At 41.7% G+C, this 19,214-nt stretch overlaps 2 protein-coding genes across 7 annotated transcripts; both read left to right on the forward strand.

The window, feature by feature from the left end:
* The first annotated feature begins 127 nt into the window (after positions 1–127).
* On the forward strand, positions 128–16,595 carry ppp6r2b (protein phosphatase 6, regulatory subunit 2b). 6 transcript variants are annotated; one of them, XM_034233565.1, is made up of 26 exons: positions 128–443; positions 1,795–1,930; positions 2,055–2,210; positions 2,328–2,426; positions 2,838–3,024; positions 3,304–3,441; positions 3,529–3,594; positions 3,735–3,847; positions 3,938–4,051; positions 4,239–4,359; positions 4,606–4,767; positions 4,852–5,073; positions 5,423–5,487; positions 5,573–5,688; positions 5,799–5,884; positions 5,982–6,059; positions 6,586–6,683; positions 6,768–6,825; positions 7,073–7,194; positions 7,311–7,486; positions 7,580–7,736; positions 8,017–8,096; positions 8,926–9,136; positions 10,157–10,303; positions 10,691–10,753; positions 15,695–16,595. In XM_034233565.1, exons 3-25 carry the CDS (start codon positions 2,083–2,085, stop codon positions 10,722–10,724), a joined length of 2,778 nt encoding a protein of 925 aa, XP_034089456.1. In that variant the 5' UTR covers positions 128–443; positions 1,795–1,930; positions 2,055–2,082; the 3' UTR covers positions 10,725–10,753; positions 15,695–16,595. The 6 variants fall into 6 exon arrangements, with proteins under 6 accessions (XP_034089456.1, XP_034089460.1, XP_034089459.1 ...); XM_034233569.1 differs by lacking the exon at positions 15,695–16,595 and having other exon boundaries at positions 10,157–10,313; positions 10,691–13,570; XM_034233568.1 differs by lacking the exon at positions 15,695–16,595 and having other exon boundaries at positions 10,157–10,309; positions 10,691–13,570.
* On the forward strand, positions 14,235–18,984 carry LOC117557650 (MOB kinase activator 2). The gene is made up of 5 exons (XM_034233570.1): positions 14,235–14,683; positions 16,611–16,750; positions 16,890–16,986; positions 17,930–18,054; positions 18,144–18,984. The coding sequence occupies exons 1-5, from the start codon at positions 14,601–14,603 to the stop codon at positions 18,380–18,382; spliced, it is 684 nt and encodes a 227-aa protein (XP_034089461.1). The 5' UTR covers positions 14,235–14,600; the 3' UTR covers positions 18,383–18,984.
* The last annotated feature ends 230 nt before the right edge of the window (positions 18,985–19,214 follow it).

Consider the following 19,214-nt stretch of genomic DNA (forward strand, 5'->3'; position numbering starts at 1 on the left):
TTTTATTTCTTAATTATGTTGAATGTTTTCATGTTAATGTTTTGTTTGAGAGTTATTAATCTGCAGTACCACCTTTTCCTGGCAGCACTCTTACAGGGAGCAATAAATAAACCCGGAGTTGGTCTTTATGTTTACACAGTTGATGGACAGCTGAACTTTTGATTACGTTTTAGGTATCCGCCATTTTGATTTGCAAATCTGACAGATATTTGTGTTGCCTGCCTGCTGAAGTGTAATTTGGACATTGTCAACACACCATAGATCAGCTTCGCCGCTCGGCAGGCTAAGCTCCGTGTAACGGCAGTGTTGATGACATTGCAACCGGTAGCATCTTCAAGCTAACAACGCAGTCATGAACAGCCAGCTATGGGCCTCTGGATGACCTGACAGCCCGAGTCTCCGTTCAGCTTGTAGATGACGATGGCCAATATGATGGATACAAGGTAAAAGTTGTTTGTGTTTTGGGAGCAAAACCTTAGTAACATAATATATTCCCGGTACGAGCTGCCCTGCTATCAAGTGGTCGGAAGGACAGTACCGCTAGGTCTTAAATAAGGAGGACATCATCCCACCTAACCACGCAGCCGTGTTAAGTACCTGACCAATGTTAGCTTTTGAGCTAATACAGACATCCTTTTACATTGGTAGCGGTATTTAAATACTTTGGCAACGTTAGCAACACGGTTAGGACACAGCTAGCGGGCTGGTTTACGACCTGTGTGCAGGGTAAGTGAAAGGCACCAGCTGTAAAAGCAAGGATGGAGAAGATTGGTTACAGGGGATTAGTTTCATACAGCGTTATGTTAAGGTTCTGTCTGGATAAGATAGGTGACCTCAATGCAGGGTGATATAACTGCTGTTACTTTGTTGTTACTAAGATATGTTGCTAGCTAACAGTACCCCTTCCCAGCTGATCATAGGACGCTAGAAAGGCCTGTGTTTAAGCTGACAATGGTTGTGTTGTTGTATGGAATTAAATGTCTAGCTCTGGGAAAAGGTTCAATTCCTGGAACGATAAACACCTGTTTGTTGATCCTCAACATGTTTATTAAAGGGATGTGTATACTAGGGCATCATACTCACAGATCGTTATTGTTATGCAATCAATTTGAATGGTGCCTTGTCAATGAGCATTATAATCAACCTTGATTTTACACTGTGAGCATGTTACAAATGTTCTAAAAGTGTGTGAATTCTGACTTTGCAGTAGGCTACATAAGATAAGACCATCATTTAAACAAGCACAGGCTGGATAAGCATCATCATGTGCATCATGGTGATCAACTGTTTAAATCAATAGATGATGGCCTGATGATTTTATTAAGGTGTGTCTCTGGTCTGCTTTAGTTATGGGGGTGTAATGTTCTGACCCCCCCCCCCCATGCCTGGCCTGTGACAGATCATTTCTGTAACATAAATGTCAGCTAATGCATGCCTCAATAATCCTCTCCCAATGTATTGGCTGACACATTTGTTTTCTCAATTATTCAAATCTATAAAACTATAAAAAGTGTCTTCTTGCAGGGGTTTGTTTTGTTATTATCCTCAGGCCAGTCATCGTTTGATGATGTAACTGTATGTGTGAGGATATTATCAAAGCAAGCCCAATATTGTTAATACACAGATGTTCAGTGGTAATTCAATTGCAGATGCATTGCTTCCTGCTCTCTCCAGTGAGGAGTGCATCATTGCACATGTGCTGACTTAACTCTTCTTCAGGCTAAAAGGAAGGCAGAGCAAGTCATCCTCGAAGTATTTCTGTAAAATGGTTGATCATTATTTTCTCATTTTCAGGTTGAATGAAGTGGTTGTGTTTATGTCTACATTGTGCGAATTTGCTGATGCTGATAGATGTCCACGCCATGCAATGTGAATGAGGCGAATAGCTGTTTAGCAACCTCTGTCTGGGGATACTACTCTTTGTCCAAATGTAAGAGCATACATACATGTAATCATATTTTATCACAAAAGTAACTGTCCAGCAACAGCAACCATTTAAAACATGTGTTTTGCATGGTACTGATCACCCTGTCACATCCTCTTTTGATCAACAGCTAAGTGTATGTGCCAGTGACGTCAGCCATGTTTTGGAAGTTTGACTTACACACATCTTCTCACCTGGAGGCATTACTCGACAAGGAGGATGTCACTCTCAGTGAGCTCATGGACGAGGAAGATGTGTTGCAGGAGTGCAAGGCCCAGAACAGGAGGTCAGTTTATTGTTTACTTTGGCACATCAGCACAATATGATATTATTACATTTCAGTTTCCAGTAATCCCTGCTTGTGCTAACTACTGCTTATTTTCTCATCATTATGGATTTTTAGACTTCTCCTGTTCATGTGCCAGGACCAGTGCATGCAGGATTTGGTCCGTATGATTACTACAGAGCCCCCTGCTGGTGTAGAGGAGATGAAGCGCTTCAAGTAGGTGCTAGAATGTGCTGATGTAGTACTGTATCCTGGAAAGGATGTGCTTTGCTGTGGCTGCACTAAGTCATATATCTTACCTGCCATTTTGTAGTAAAGATGAGAACTATAGTGGCTTCAGGTTCTTGATTCAACTATTTAAGCCATCCATTGACAATGCATTTTGAATAATAAATATTTACTTGCTAGAGAACTTTGTGTACCAATACAGTTTGAGCATGGACAGACACACAGATCATTCACAGACATACATTATATACATTTACATAACTAAGAACATCTTTTACAAGTGTAAATGAGATACATAAGTACAACCTTTTTCAAATGTTGTGAAAATAAAAACTTGTTCCATTTGTATGCAGCATAGTATTCAACCCACCTTTTACATGGTCCCTTCATTTATAACAGGTATCCAAATATAGCATGTGAGCTATTGACATCTGATGTGGGTGTGATCAATGATAAGCTGGGTAATGAGGAGCCTCTGCTGGAAACTCTGTATGCTTTTCTGGAGCAGCCGTCCCCACTTAACCCCCTCCTGGCATCTTTCTTCAGCAAGACCATTGGGAACCTCATCACGAGGAAGACTGAGCAGGTAACACACACTCGCACATACGCACACTCACACAGCTAAATCAAAGGGCATACTGAGAGAAGATGAGAGCTATGTTTTAGTGTTGTTGTTGTAATTTTGTTAACAAAATATGAGAGGTGTTAACAAAGATAAAGATAATGGAGACAGCTCTCCAAGATAGCTGTAATATTTTTCTCTTAAAAATGGTAACCGAAAGATGAGCGCATAGATTCATGGATATTAATAGAGATATCAGTATATTTAAGTTCTGTATAATTTTTGTGACATGGTGTTTTGCAGGTGATTAGTTTCCTGCGACGAAAAGAGGGATTTCTTTCCTTGGTCCTGAAGCACATTGATACATCAGCCATGATGGATGTCCTCCTAAGACTTATCAGCTGTGTAGAGCCACCCCCTCTGCGATTCGAGACACTTATTGTATGAGACAAATAGGACAGAATAATACTTTACCTTTACACGTTAAACACTGATATTGTTTTAATTTTGTTCACTTTTTCTCAACAGTGGCTGAATGAAGAGAAGCTAGCTCAGAGACTCATAGAGCTCATTCACCCAGAGAGAGATGAAGAGGTACATAGGCATTTCAGTATTTTTATATAATAAGTAACTCAATCCAGTGCTGAAACATGTCTATCCTTAGTATGTGCAGACGCCTAAGTAATTAACAAGACCTAATATCCATGTGTATTCTTGTGTTTTTGTTCTCACAGAGGCAGTCCAATGCATCTCAAACTTTGTGCGACATCATTCGTCTGAGCAGAGACCAGGCCAATCAGCTCCAAGAGATTTCACAGCCTGACCCTTTGCTGACTGTGCTGGAGTCGTACGTCAGACAGATATATAAACACACACACACAGATGCTCGCACTCTCTTTACGTGGAAGTAATGACATACTTAATTGTGTTTCTACAGGCAGATATGTGTGGAGCAGTTGCTGCAGAATATGTTCACAGCAGAGAGTACTGAGGGCTGTATCGTCAATGGAATTCAAGTTCTTCTAACATTACTGGAAATCAGGAGGCCTGTGTGAGACTTTTAAGCATTTTTTAAATAATTATAGATATCACTATTTCTAAGGATATTTGTTTTTTCATTTTGAAAACCCAGGCTTGGTGAAGTTAGTCACAGCGCTCTTCAGTAACCATTTAATAAATTATCTTTTTATCTCTCTATTTCCTGTTTTTGATGTGTTTGGTCTGTTTTATCATGACAGGGTGGATGGTGTTATGGATGCTCAGGGGTTTGAGAGAAGCTACACTGTTAACAGCAGTATTTTGTTGGCCATCCAACCACACCTGAAACACTTCCACCAGCTACTTCTGGAGCCACCCAAGGTATGTAACCATGGATATAATCATTTATAGCTCTTTAATATTATCTTTTATATAGATAATGCTGAATATGATATGCCATCCTATTTGAACATACAATGAATACCAAGGATATTCCCATGTTTGCCACAGAGCCCTTTCTTCATTTAGATGATATTTGCTGTAGATTTGTTACCTCTTTCAAAAAACTCTGCTAAACCATTAGATTGTTATTAACCAAATCCATGCCTTACAAATGTGCACTTGCAGCGAAGTCCCATGCTGACCACTCTGGGTGTGCTGGAGGAACCATTAGGGAACACACGTCTGCACGTAGCTAGACTGGTGGCCTCTCTGCTGTATACCAGCTCTGCAAGCCACGCGGTCGTAGCACAGGAACTCTGCCGACTCAATACATTGGACCTGCTTCTGGTGAGATGATCGAACATGCTGAGTACAATGTTGAGAAAGTGATAAATGTTAAATGTGCATTTGCAAAATCTTTGTCTTTCTCAGGACTTGTTTTTCAAGTATACATGGAACAACTTCCTGCACCTCCAAGTGGAGCTTTGTGTTGCTGCCATCCTCCGGCCCTGTGCCCACGAAATGAGACTTCAGCCTGGCCAGGAAAAGTTCCAACCTCATCAGGATGTTTCACAGGAGCAGGCTTTGACTGATACACCTTCTGAACCTCCAGCCACCCCTGAAAACTCTGCACACAATCTAATGGTGACTCATGTAGGTGTCTCTGCTTGTGTTTGAAGCAAGAGGCTTAAAGTTACTACGAGGAACTGGTTATAAAACAGTCTCAATGTATTTCTGATGTATATAAATGACCTACACAAGTAAATGACACCATCATCAAATAGAAAAAATGCCCTTTCATGCCTTTCAATGCCCGATTCCCTTGAAATGATGCTGCTGCAGTCAAATTCAAAGTACCCCTTTTGTCCGTAGGGATAACTAAGTTCAATTCAAATAATGTTCTTCATAGTAGCTTTAAATGACATTTAACGTACTGGAACACCCACTACGGTGCATCTTTCTGAAATAAAACAATTAATTGACTATCTTTGTCTCTCACAAGTTGTTTCAGCACTGCCACCTTGTGCAGAGGATTCTGGAGGCTTGGGAAGAGAACGATAAAATACAGTAAGAATCTAAAGGGCGTGATGTTGATTTCACTAGCAGGTAGTACAGCTATGGAGTTTCTTAAATGCTATATTTCTATGTTCAGGTCTGAAGGTGGTATGAGAAGAGGGTACATGGGACACCTGACTAGGATTGCCAACACAGTAGTCCACAATCTGGAGAAGGGCCCAGTTCACACACAGATTAGCAGCCTCATCACAGGTGTGTGTGGATATATACACTCGCATACCTATGGAAAAGGAAGGAGGGATTTAATGAACTGGCACTCTTATTGTACTCAAATGCTGCTGTTTTTGTGTTTTTGGATGTAGAGCTGCCGGAGGACTACAGAGGGCGCTGGGAAACCTTTGTGGACCAGACCCTGTCGGAAACTAATAGGAAGAACACCATAGACCTGGTAAAGACACACACACCGCAGTATTTAATAGCTGTTTGTAACAACACACACTTAAACTTACAATGATACATTTAGGTTGTTTTTTTCCCATGTCCAGGTTGGCACTGGAAACCCACGGCCTTCTTCAGAGGATGATATGGAGAGCCCCTTCCCTAAAGAACTGACACTACAGCAGGTATACATACATAACCCCGCTGTGAAGGACCAGGGTACGCAAAAATCAGGAATGCAGGTTGAGGTGCAAAAATAAGGATTTTATTTACCCAATATATGTACAATCTTAAGATGGATAATAAAATCAATTCGGTTTAATCAAAAAAGGTGTAGATATAAACATACACAATCTAGCATTTAATGCATAAACAAAACGTCACAAAAATGGGTGACATCCTGTGTGCTCTTCTGCCCAAGAGCAACTCACATACCCCCTGCTCTAAAAAGGGGTGGCTTAAATGGAGTGGCCTCTTTAAACACCCCTCAGGGTTTGAGAGGAATGGCGTAGTCCAATTAGCTGACACATCTATAAAGGCAGGTGTTTTCCATCAGCTCAGCCTTTTGCCAGGAGCAAGGTGAGCTGTAAGACACTTTAGGATGTGTGGTCGTTTGTGAGGCTTGTAGCCCTCACACCCGCACGTACACAAAAAATGATATTAAAGTTATCTGGGATGTTAATCTAAGCTACCATAAAACTGTGTGTTTAGGCTTTTTCAGACTATCAGATCCAGCAGATGACCGCTAACTTTGTGGATCAGTTTGGCTTCAATGATGAGGAGTTTACCGATCATGACGACAGCATTGGGTAAATTATTTAAAGTGCCTCAAGGTCTCAAAGTGAACTGTTGTTATTGTGTGTCAATTTAGTAATGTGTACTCTTTACGGCAGAGCAACGTTTGACCGGATTGCAGAAATCAATATCAATATCGACGCAGGCCAGGAGTCTGTGAGTTTATTACATTTATTTACACAAATGTACTCTCACATATATTTTAGTAGTTGTATTTCTGTAATCCTCTGGGCCCCAATATTTCTTTAGTAATTCATAAAGATGCATTAAGTAAACTACCTAAAAAAAAAATACCACACTTAGGTTTTACATAGCCATCATTGTAACACCTGTTATACAGCATTAGGACTGGATGTACACTGATTAAACTTTACATGTTGGATATGACCACCATCTTTTGCAGGCTAATACAGCTGTGTTTGAGTCCTGCTCCAAGGAGAGAATTCAGCCCTTTGATGATGATGAAGAGGACATTTGGGAGGAGAAAGGGATCAACTTTGCAACACAAACCAAGTCCCGTAACAGGTAGAGACACCGTGAATCCAGATGCTATCACTGCTCTGCATATTCCAGCATTATGCTACAAGTTGTGAATAATGTTCGCTCAATCAAAAATCCTAAGTGTTTTTGTTTGATTTAAGGTTTGGTGGGTCACGCTCATCCCAGGGCCCAGCAGCCAGTAAAGATTGTGAGAGGACGGCAGCGTCTGGCACCGAGGCCTCTGACAGAGCAGCAGGCTCAGACTCTGAGGAGGAGGATGGCGGCCCTAAAGATGACCTGGATCCCTTCTCTAGCTTGGCAACTGAGACAACAAAGAGTGAGCAATGTTGAATTCTGTAGTAATGCATAATTGTTTTGCCATACATTTTCGGATGTCTCATGGAAAGTCTGTGTTGGACTCCCCCCTCAGACACCGGCTGGGTAGCAGACTTTGGGGAGGTAAACTCAAAGGCTCCTGCAGCGGGAGTGGGCTTCTCTGCTTGGGACACTCCAGACTCCAAACCAGCTGCCACCGAGGGAGAGGAGAAAGGATGGGCCAAGTTCACTGACTTCCAGCCTTTCTGTTGGTGAGTCCTCTTCATGAAGAACTCATTTGAGATGTTGCATCCCAAAGCCCTGTTTTGATGAAAATATTGTCAAAATATGTAAGCTAATAATATTTGTTGCGTCTCCCTTTCAGTAAATACATAACTACACATTGAGGCATAATTAAAAAAAAGACAGGATATTAGTTTTGACAAAAAAGACACACATTATAAAGGGGACGAATACACACTTTAAAATACAATGGCTTAGTGTCTGTAGTTTTTTCAGCTGTACTGAATTTTTTGTGACTTATGTCCCCAGCTCTGAAACAGGCCCCAGGTGCAGCTCTCCTGTGGACTCTGAGCTCAGCGGATCAGGCAGCACTAAACCAAACCAGAACCGTGAGTTGCTGCAAACACATCATTTGTAAAAAATGGTCACATTTCAGAACCCATTTATTCTGTCTGGCATCAGAAACCAAGACTGGTAAACTCTGCTGAGATGAAGTAATGTCAGAATCTTAAAGTCATATGATCCAAACCTACAGTATGTGGATTTAGCAGCTCTAATGACTACCTCTCACTTATTGTGATGAGTTGACCCCTACATCAGAGTCCTGCACGGGTCTGATTTTCAAGACCCGCACGTGCAATACCGAACCCGCCCCGCTACCCACACATATTGCCAATTAGTTCCGCAACCCGACCCGTCGGCACAAGATCCGCAACCCGACCCGAACCCGCATATATGAGCAGTGAAAACGTGCAATTATTAACACACGCAGTTGCATATTTGTCTCAAAAAGCGTGGGATGTTGGTTCTTTCCTCCATCTAGGATGACACCAAAAGCCTCCCAGACGTTGGATTTCGCTCTTGAGGAAGTGTTATTGAAAATGCTGTATTCTCCGCTAGAGAGCTTCACCTCAGCCATTTCGAATGTGGCGCGCTCAGCAGCAGATTGATGCGCTGCAGAGGTTATGATTATGCGGTCTGATGATTTAAACATTTAACTAAATTATTATTATTTTAATATATTTATTATGCAACACCCGCGACCCGACCCGCATCATCTTTGTTTTACCCAGAACTGAACCCGGAAAAAAGCGTTTGAAAAAATACCACCCGCGAATCACCTTTTTTGCGGGTCACCCGTCGGGTACCCGACCCGATGCAGGACTCTGCCCTACAATCCATAGTAAAGCAGAAGATTTCTTCCCATTCTCTCTGCAGCATGTGTATGGAGTGTGTGTGTGGCGAGAAAAGCTCCACTAGTGGCATCGGACAGCTCTTCCTCCAGCAACTCTGACAGCGAAGACGAAGAAGGCAAGAAAGCGTCTTCAACCAGCGAGACCGTCACCACAGAGACCATCACCACGGGCGCTGGCAAGGAGACAATTCGGCTCACGGTGGACACCAAAAATGAAAGGGCAGTCTTCAGCAGGTAGACATGCTCACACAGAAATAATGTGCAGCTGCTCCGGCCTTAATTGTGCAGTGTGTCCCCTTGTCTTTCCCTTTCTCTACCAACTTTTTCCTGCACATTATTACTTCCGCCTTCTGTTGTTCTTCTGATATTGCCCTCCTCCTGTCTGTTCCCTCCTTTCTCATCTCCTCTTGACTCCAGAGTATTCCGACCAGCAGTCAGACGGTATGTTTGAGGTCCTTTGCTCTGGAGTGCGGAATGTGTTCCTGAAGTTGTATGAAGGATTAAAAGGCCATCATGAGCACAGATGAGCCAATTGTGTTGGTCTGCTCGTTGCATTTAACAGGATGTGATTCAACAATTCCTTGCTTTGATTCAGGACAAGCCTAATCCATCACAAGAATATACTAACCCACAACGAGAGGCTTGTAGAATATCTACAGGACGTCATTCCCTGTGGCAAGCTTATTCCATGTCCTCACAATTAATCTGTAACTTCAGCTGTGACCCTCGGCATGAAACAGTCCAGTGTCCATCTTAGATATCAAATGCTGTTACCTCAAAGGATGAGAGCAGTGTATAACCATTAACTGTAGTTGTATAACTACTAACAGTATGTCAGATAGCATGCTTTGAACAAAAGTTGCTTCCAATCCAGCATATCAGCATTCTAACAAATCGGTACATAAGCAAATTACTAACAAACAGCTAACCCACAAGCATGCTACAAAGAAATATCTCCCAATTGGATTTCCAGATTAACCAAGTCAGCACAATCCTCCGCAACTGTGTGCACTAACTCCCTTTGATGTCAGTCGGTCACAGCCATCGTGTTGGGAGAATTAGAGGAGTGGATCTCGTGTTGCGGTACTGGGCATGGTTACGGCCTGTGTGGACAGCTGGAAGCGGACAACTGTTGGGAGATTTTGCAGAGAGAAAAAAAAGTAGCATCTGCAGCTAGTTCTTTACGTTGAGCGATCAACTGACAATCCTGAGCGATGCCTTTAATCACCAACAGCTTTTTTTTGTTTTTTGCAGCAAAGCAGATAAGGTGCCACTGGAGGGACTCTCGATCAAAGACAAGGGGAAAGGCGATGAGAAAGAAAGTGGAAAAGGAGAGAAACAAGGAGACTGTCCCAACCCAACTACCGCCGGTCCAATCAACCCGTCAGCTGCTGTCACACAGTAAGTGTGAGTAAGTGTGCGTTTGTATACATACAAACTATTCTATAGATGCTCAGAAAAAATGGCTTGTTTCTTATGGATTATTCTCAGTGACAGCCTTTATTTCCTTTTCTTTAAAATGATAGTCACTTGTTTTCTGAATTTTAAAGGTTTTAAACCAAATGTATGTAAATTCCCCAAATCCTAATTTTTTCGTCTCCCTTTTCTTGGGTATCATAAATCAACCAGGCTACATCTGCATTTCTCACATGTTATAGAATTATACCAAAAAAAAATCACAAATTATCCTTGAATCGATTTAAATTCTGTTCACCAACGTTGTGTAAAAATACATTTCCTTCTTTATATCTTACTCATCATAACTTTGTGTGTTTATTTACTTTACAGAGAGACGCAGCCCTCTGCTAATGGACCGGCCTAACGATGCATCACAGGCGCGCACACACACACACACACACACACACACGCTTCATAACTGTCCATTCAACACTCAGCAATGCCACCTTTGCTTCCTGTTAGCAGCCTTCCAATGGCCCTTTTTGTGTCTGGAGAGTGGGAGACGCTCAGTGTGGAGGTCAAACAGCCCTTACAGTGTGTATAACACATATTCCCTCAAAAAGAACATTGATCTATCCTGTACCTTCATGATATCATTTTACCTGAACCGCTTCAAAATGGAACGCATTTTTAAGAACATCTCATCATACATGACCTAGAAAGACAAATTCTGGAATATTTAACAACATTGGATTTTCCCCTTGAAGTATGGGGAGAGAGACTCTTTCCTTTAGTAGTGTTGAGAGGCTGTCGTCTGAACTGTCACCTATATTAAATTCAGCATCACATTTCAGAATGTTTTAGCATGTCTGCTCTCTGGACACCAAATCACAGTTCAGAGATGTGTTCTATTAGAACATTTGACTGTTTACACTTTAGTAAGGAAAACTGTATTCAAATAATCAGCCAAGATTACAAAAGCCAAGCTAGCTTTCGTTTTCTTTCTTCAGCATTATAACATAAATGCCAGGCAGATATTTCATTAGTGCAGATGTGTGAGTGATGACATTTTTTCACAACTGCTATCTAAATCATTTCTCAATCCAAAGTAACATGTGCTTTGATCAAGTGTAATATAAATGCTCTCTCTTTGTTCATTTAGAGCATCAGATTTGGGCGCCTCACATGTCGCTTCCTCCCCGAACCTCTGACGGACTCGTATAGATTAGAGGTGTGTGTGCGCTGTTGTGTGTATGTGTGTTACAGTTGTGGTACAGATTGCATTCTCAGGTCAAAGGACAGGTTTGCAGATACAAAGATAGCACTCCTCTGTAACACACACACACACACAGTGCCATACCACATGTATTACCAGATCTATACACACGTGCAAAAAAGAAACTCAATGACGTGCACATACCAATTCATATCACCCTCAGAGCTGTTTAAATGTAATATTGTGACATTTGAACCTGTATTAGGTTGTGGCTATTCTTGGTAATATGTTAACGTAATATAAATGTAAACAGTATATATAAACATTATATCTATTTTTGGAATAAATCCAATGTATGGGAAGGCGATTGATTTGCAGGTTGCAACGTATGTGTGTATGTTGTACTGTTGAAATGAGGCAATAATGATGTCTGTGTTTCGGTTGATACCCCAGCATCAGTTCCTGTTCCTCTGATAAATGCTTCCTACATGGAGGTTTGGGAGTGTGTGTGAATGTGTGTCGGTACTCTGCTGTACAGTATGTATTATTGACTTAAAGGATAGTTCCTGTTTATTAGAACTTGGGCTTCTTTTCATTCATCAGTTGAGCAATCGTGATGAGAACAAAGAACAGTGGTTACATTTAAAATAATGCCATAACCACTGCTTCACCATTTATCACATAATGTGTGTATAACTTTTCCTATGTAATGAGGGATTGTTATCAACCATAGCTGAGCAAATGTGAATGTAAACAATAAAATACTTGTCAGATTAATCAATATGAAAATAATGGCCATACCAACATGAGCAAACATCCGTGTTTGTTGTTCAGGTAATCTGACTTTACTGTAGGCTTGTTTAAAGTCAGTTTGATCATGTTATTCACATTTGTTGAGTGCAATGTATATAATAACAGATAAACATCATGGCGAAATACGACACAAACAGAACCCAAGTTGTAATACACTTTTTTCTTTAAGTGTGCCAGACACTCATGCTTTATCTTTCTCCTCGTCTCTCTCTTTCTCAGGACAGGAGTTGAATTTAATTGCATATATGCCTGAAACTATTTGCATAGATTGTTGTATTTATTTTAAAAAGCACTTTTTTCAAGAAGCACTTTTGGTTTGGTGGTGCACATTATTCCCCACTTAAAGGAGGTGGGAATGTTTGACTTGACGAGTGAATTCTGTAGATACTTCAGTAGTTTTTCTTCAATGCTTTCTGCCAAAGTGTGTCTTCCCACCAGTGGAACAGCTGGGTTTAATATCTGTGAAGTAGCCTCCTTTCTTGCAATGGTGTCACAGTTCTAGATTTATCTGAAGCCGTCTTTGTTTCATCTCTCATATCATGCTGTTTTACTCATGTGATGAAGATTCTAGGCGGTTAGGACAGGATTCCACATGCCGCAGAAAGACTTTGAAGATTTATCTTAGTTATTATGCTTTTATCCATTCAGCGCTGTGAGCTGTTAGAGTGGAGCTGCACTGAGAGCAAGCATTTCTTTACGTCAGGGTTAGAGGAGAGAAACAGGGCTGTTTTTGGTCAGGGTGTGCACAGGGTCAGAATATGTCATCCTGTCTTTCTCCCAACCTAGCACTGCGTCTGACCCTTACCTTTGTGTGTTTCCCTGTGTGAGTGTCATGTGTGTGCAGTGTAGCTACGGGTGTGGTGTTATGTTATGCATAATGGCATTAGGTACAACACAGTCATCTTTAAGTGCCGTTTAGTTTAGTTTTCATTCATACATTGGGTATTACAGTGGAGGCCCAAAACTTAAGGCGACAATGGGTGTTAAATTGTTACTTCATTGCATAGTCTGTTATTTAGCCTGAGGTGAAATGTAAAGTCTTTCTCACATTAAAGCCGATTACATCTGTGTGGTATGGGGAGGATGGTGCGAAAGGCAGCCGTGTTGTAAATTACTTTTCTTTGTAAAGTGGACTGATGCTGGTGTTTTGTTTTTTTAGGGAGTATTGTGTCTGTGTCCTGTTGTCAATTTAGCTTGTACATTCAGATATGAACCTAATAAATATGTCAGACCAAGAAGAAGCATGAGCCTGTTTTTGTCTTCCTGCAGTAACACAAACACACACAGTCCAAACACAAGGAGAGAGAGATACAGCAGGACTTTGTTTATAGAAGCGCACATATGTTTACCTTAGGGGCAGGTGAGTTGGTGGATGTTGCCTCCCGCTTCTACACATGTGAGCCACACAAATAATGCTACACCATCTCCCTCCCCGCAAACATAACCCTGCCTGTCACATAAATCTTACTGTGCTGAGTTGAAAACAGCTCCTGTAACAGTGAGGGGAGGAGCTGAAGACCCTTCTTTATTGCCTCACACACTTCTCATGTTCACTTTTCAGCTTAGAGTCCTATCTATATATCATTGGCCTCTCACATAGGGTGTGTTTTATCATTCCTTGGCTCAGATACATCATGTATGTCCTCACATTCCTCTCTAGTTTACAAGTGGAGCACAGAAACTGAACACACCTGCTGCTGCTCCGGCTCCTCTTTCTACTCCTCTCTCTGCCTTCTTTTTTTTCATCTCTTTCCACCTCCACAGAGGGGAACACATCTTCAGTTTGTCATCTGCACCGGCCTGCTCTCTCTGTAGGGAGAGCATAAATGTGGAGGAGATATTGTGCATGCAGTTGGTGGAAAAGAGGAAGAAGGCGGGGTTGTGTTTGTACTTTAATGGGTTGTGGAGAAACCTGCCTGTCTGCTCGGAGCTCGGAGAGGAGGAGCCTGTGGGGTGTGGGACTCCAGACAAAGGAGACATATACTCACTGACACTGGATCACTGGAGCCAAAAGGAAAGGAAAAGATCTTCACTTTCTACATAGGAGACAATCCTCAACTCCTGGACTACTCTTTTTTTTTTTGTGTTGTTGGAGATCTTAGTGTAATGTGTTAGTCAGCTGTATGGATTCCCTGAGCTGAGAGATGTTTGTGCTGGAGCAGCTGTTCCCATATGCTGCCTGTAGTGTGTAGAAGAAGTGTGTGGGTTAGTATGTTTGGGATGGAAAAGTGGGGCTTGCACGACAAACAGCTCTGCTCTTAGCTTTACGCCATGGGGGGTTGTCATAGTTACCCCTCGGCTACGAAGGCAGACAAGAAGAGTCTTCAGCCTCCTGACTTCAGCAGTGAAAAACTGTGAGTTAAAGTTCTTTACTCTTCACTCTCTTCATCAGCCTTGCACTTATACTCAGGTTTCAGCTTCCTGTCTGGAAGAAAAAGCCTTGCATTTTTTTTGTTCCATCTATCTAAAGTCACTCTTTCAGTCCATAAGAAAAATAAATCAACGTACAGAGAGGGAAGATGTTTTTATAGTAATTGATAGTGTGGAGGAAACATGACTGGAAAGCTGGCCGCACATGGTTTACTCAGGAATGTTCTCCAGATAAGTGTGTGGTGGGGTGTGGGTGTGTGTGTGTGTGTGTGTGTGTGTTGTGTGTGTGTGTGTGTGTGTGTGTGTGTGTGTGTGTGTGTGTGTGTGTGTGTGTGTGTGTGTGTGTGTGTGTGTGTGTGTGTGTGTGTGTGTGTGTGTGTGTGTGTGTGTGTGTGTGTGTGTGTGTGTGTGTGTGTGTGTGTGTGTGTGTGTGTGTGTGTGTGTGTGTGTGTGTTACATATATGTCTGATGTCATCAGTGAAGGTGGGTTCCTATTTAACAGCTGGAACACATGTTTAGGAGCAGTTTATATGAAGATGAGATCAACTTTTATGTGTTTTAGTACAGTTTCTAAGCAAATCTTTGCTCCAGGATGAATCTTTTAGAGCCAGCTGGCTGCGTTGGAGAGAACAGTCGATTTCACCCCTCACGGCAGAGGTAAAGGTAAACAGATGGCCAGGAACTGGAGAGCAGGGTCACAGAGGAGTGTGCTGTTTACACACAAACAGACCATTACAAGTAGCTCCGGGTAGCTTGTGTTTGTGTGCTGACAACTGGTAGCCAAGGTGGTTGAGTTAACACCATGAAGCTTGAACAGAACAGGATGTTAACAAAACAAGTTCCTGTGTACATTAGAGAAGTGAAGCTAAGAGTTGCACTACTGTATCTCTAATGTTTACATTCTTCCCTGTCACTATTCTTCCCTCTCTACCTCCTCTGACCTTTAGTTTGGACAAAGACCATTGCACTAACTCTTCCTGTGCACACACGAGCATGCACACACACACACACACACACACACACACACACACACACACACACACACCACACCACACCACACACACACACACACACACACACACACACACACACACACACACACACACACTCACTCTCAATAGGGAGTGAAACCCCATAGTGAGCACTGTGTTTCCCTTATCACATTAGGCAAGGTCACACTGAGTAAACTCTCAGCTGCTGTGTGGACATCTAAAAACTGCGTGTGGCAGCTGCTGGATTCCAGTACACTTTGAAATATTCCCTGTAATCGAAAGCCATTCCCACCTTAAAAACATCCCAGCTATCAAAAGGAAAGACCGGAGCAATGATTGTCATCACAGCAAACTACCTGCGTCACCTGTCTGTTTGCATAAAGTCAAATCATGCAAGTTTAACTTTCCAGTACACTATGGTATTCGCAAACAACATCATTCACTTCCTGCATACACGCTCTATCACAAATTCCTAATATGCCAGTCCTGTGTTACTTATTACACAGCACTACCTGTAGGTTATTACCAGTAGGCTAGTTACATGAAGTGATGCAGAAAAGCCAGCAGGCCTCAGCTCATTTTCATGCACAATGTTAGTCCTTTCACTTAGTTGCTTTGTAGCCCTGACCTGTGCAGCATTCAGCTCTATTAACAGTAATCACTCTGGCTCTTACTGCCTTCATTACATTACAGGTTTATTGGACTTTTGTCTCTGCAGTAACAGAGTAACAGTTTATTTGTGTTTGTGTGCCACACACAGGAAAAGAAAGATGAGAAAGCCTAAAATGTGGTTATCTACTGACTGCAGCAGGAGGAGTTAATCCACTGACCTATCGATTGTTTAACACAGCAGTGTTTTCTGTCTCTGTCTTCCCATTTCTGTCTCTGCCTCATTAACTCTGCACTGTCTCCTCCCAAGGGGAATTAATAACAATAATCTGGAGGAGCGACCGTATCTGCAGCAGCAGTACGTGTGCCAGCTGATCACACACACAGACATGTTGGCCCTCACCGCGCTGCCGCCTGGCGTCGACAAGGCAGAGTGGCTTGCCAGCAATAGTGAGTAGACCCTGTTAAACAGAGCTGAGTTTGGACTGTTTCTCCTCCTTTTTCATGCTTCTAGTCTTCCCCACACTTTGCAACTAAACAGAGATATATCTGTCCAAGGTGTGATTTTCTTCTTATTGACTTCTTTCAGCGGTGGCTTTTTTCAAGCATATAAACCTGTTCTCTAGTGCACTGTCTGAGTTCTGCACCCCCACCACCTGCCCCACTGCCTGTGGACCAGGCAACACGTAAGTACTGAGCATAATGCTGCTCATATGTTATCACTTTGTCTTCATCGTATACTTTAAAGGAGACCTATTGTGAAAACGTCACATTTGTAATGCTTGTGCACATGCTGGTAGGTGTATGGAGCGCCTACCAACACACAAACTGTAAATAAGACAGCCTAGGTTCCTTTCCATCAGAAAACGTGATTCAACAAACACATAGTCACATAGGCTCATTAGAATATTCCAGAGGCTTGAAAGCTACCATTGCAAAGGTGCACCATATCTTTCTTGAATCAGAGCAGACTCGGCTTTCAGGAGGATAAATTAGTACTTTTACAGTATGAGAAAAGTAATGTTTGTTTACTCATAATAATACATTCAAAGATGTTTGAGTGGTAATCCAGAATTAAGGTATGCACCTTAAAATGAGCCTGTTGTGTCTACTTTTTTTTAATTTGCAGAGATTTTGAGATATCCAAAGTGAACCCTTTTATATGAACTTTTTTCTACTAAAATGATTTGCACAAAACTACAAACGCTGTTGACAGTGCAGTTTGAGGACTAATAGCGAGTTTGTGTCTAGAAAGATGAAAGCTGTTGAACTCAGTTTGCAATGCTTTTGGGAGCACTATGACATTTTACAGCATAACCCTCCATTCTTATCAAAGTCTGTAGGGTCTTGGGTAGTATTAGTAGTGCTGCATGTATAAACAAAACGTTGTATAAAGCCTTTGGTTACTCCAGAGAGAGCTTTGTGATATGGTGGTATCAGATTGACATTTCCTCAAGGGATGTTTACAAGTTGAAACTGAAGAAAAGTATGTGGGTTGTGGGGTTAGAAAGAAGTGAGTCCATGGAGGTGAAATCCTTTTTGACCATGAAAACATTTCCAGATTTTCTTTAAAAAACTGAAAACACAGCATGTTATATCCCACTGACTGTGTGTGTTGATGTTTGGCAGGGTGTATGTGTGGACCGATGACCACGGCAGGAAGCTGAAGTGCTCCGCCCCGCTTTACTTTGACTATGCCATGTCATACGTTCAGGAGCTACTGACTGATGAAGATGTGTTCCCCACAAAAGCAGGTAAAAGGGATATTTATGTGCTATATTATGCATTGGTCTGCATCATATTCTAAATTCCTGAAAGCCATTATCTCTTCCCTCCTTTCCAGGTTCAGTGTTTCCAACAGGCTTCATCTTTCTGGTCCAGAAGGTGTTTTTGCTGTTCTTTAGGACTCTGGCTCACATTTACTGGTCTCACTACAGAGAGACCCTGGCACTGGGCCTGCACCCACAACTCAACACACTCTTCACACACCTCACACTCTTTTGCCGGCAGCACGCCCTGCTGGAGCCAGAGGACACGGAGCCGCTGCAGGATCTCATCACAGCTCTGGGACAGCAGTGCTGAACCTAAAGAGCAAACACACATATTGCACACTGATTTCACATTTACACAATTCCATCACACTTATTAACATCTTATTATAACATTTTATAAAGCTATATAGCGTCTTTCATCCCTTTGGGCTATATGTCACTTTCTTTGAAGTATGGATTTTTTTTTTAAAGGTCTTGAAGTTGTAAAATAAAAAAATACTGTTAATACAGTATTTGGGAGAAAGAATGAGTCTGTTCTGCTCCAAAAAGCAGTACATCAGACCAGAAAAGGAGTGTCTTGTTCTTTTTGTATATATTTATAACCAGTTATTGAGATACTGTGTGAAACAGTAATTTTGCATGTCAGTGTATTTTAACATAATGGTGCGTTATATTTTGTTATGGTCAATATCTTCAAAGTCAAAAATGTCTTCCTCATAGGCTTAACACAAAAATAAAGAAAACGTTGAATCATTCAGTTCACAATCAATATAAACAACATGTGCCATCATTATAGCGTTTGAACTTGTGACCACACTGTTGTGGCTGCATCTGAGTGGAATGACACAGCTTATTTTTGCATCTGCATTATGTATGATTCTGTACACCAAAATAAAAAAAAATTTGAAAGAGCATTTTCTGTATATGGTAAAAGAAAATTGAGAATTCAAGGGGATTGTTAAAAAGGAGGACATTTTATTGATTTAATTCTAACAATGTCAATTATATACATTCAGTTCAGTAACTTGCAATTTATTGTGTTTTATCCTGATCCTTCTCTGTCTCCAGCAGGGCCCAGGGCCCAGGAGTTCAACCCTTTTAATCCTGAATCCAGATCCTGAATATCAGTGCTTTAATCCTAC

This window comes from Gymnodraco acuticeps, unplaced genomic scaffold (genome assembly GCF_902827175.1).
Source record: "Gymnodraco acuticeps unplaced genomic scaffold, fGymAcu1.1, whole genome shotgun sequence".
In the NCBI taxonomy this organism is placed as follows: domain Eukaryota; kingdom Metazoa; phylum Chordata; class Actinopteri; order Perciformes; family Bathydraconidae; genus Gymnodraco; species Gymnodraco acuticeps.

Excerpts from the sequence above, each read along its gene's own strand:
- ppp6r2b (XM_034233565.1), top strand. The coding sequence starts at position 2,083 with ATGTTTTGGAAGTTTGACTTACACACATCTTCTCACCTGGAGGCATTA. Across the intron at positions 4,768-4,851 it reads ATACATTGGACCTGCTTCTG|GACTTGTTTTTCAAGTATAC; the intron begins GTGAGATGATCG and ends TGTCTTTCTCAG. Across the intron at positions 7,195-7,310 it reads CAAACCAAGTCCCGTAACAG|GTTTGGTGGGTCACGCTCAT; the intron begins GTAGAGACACCG and ends GTTTGATTTAAG.
- LOC117557650 (XM_034233570.1), top strand. The coding sequence starts at position 14,601 with ATGGGGGGTTGTCATAGTTACCCCTCGGCTACGAAGGCAGACAAGAAG. Across the intron at positions 16,751-16,889 it reads AGAGTGGCTTGCCAGCAATA|CGGTGGCTTTTTTCAAGCAT; the intron begins GTGAGTAGACCC and ends GACTTCTTTCAG. Across the intron at positions 18,055-18,143 it reads TGTGTTCCCCACAAAAGCAG|GTTCAGTGTTTCCAACAGGC; the intron begins GTAAAAGGGATA and ends CCTCCTTTCCAG.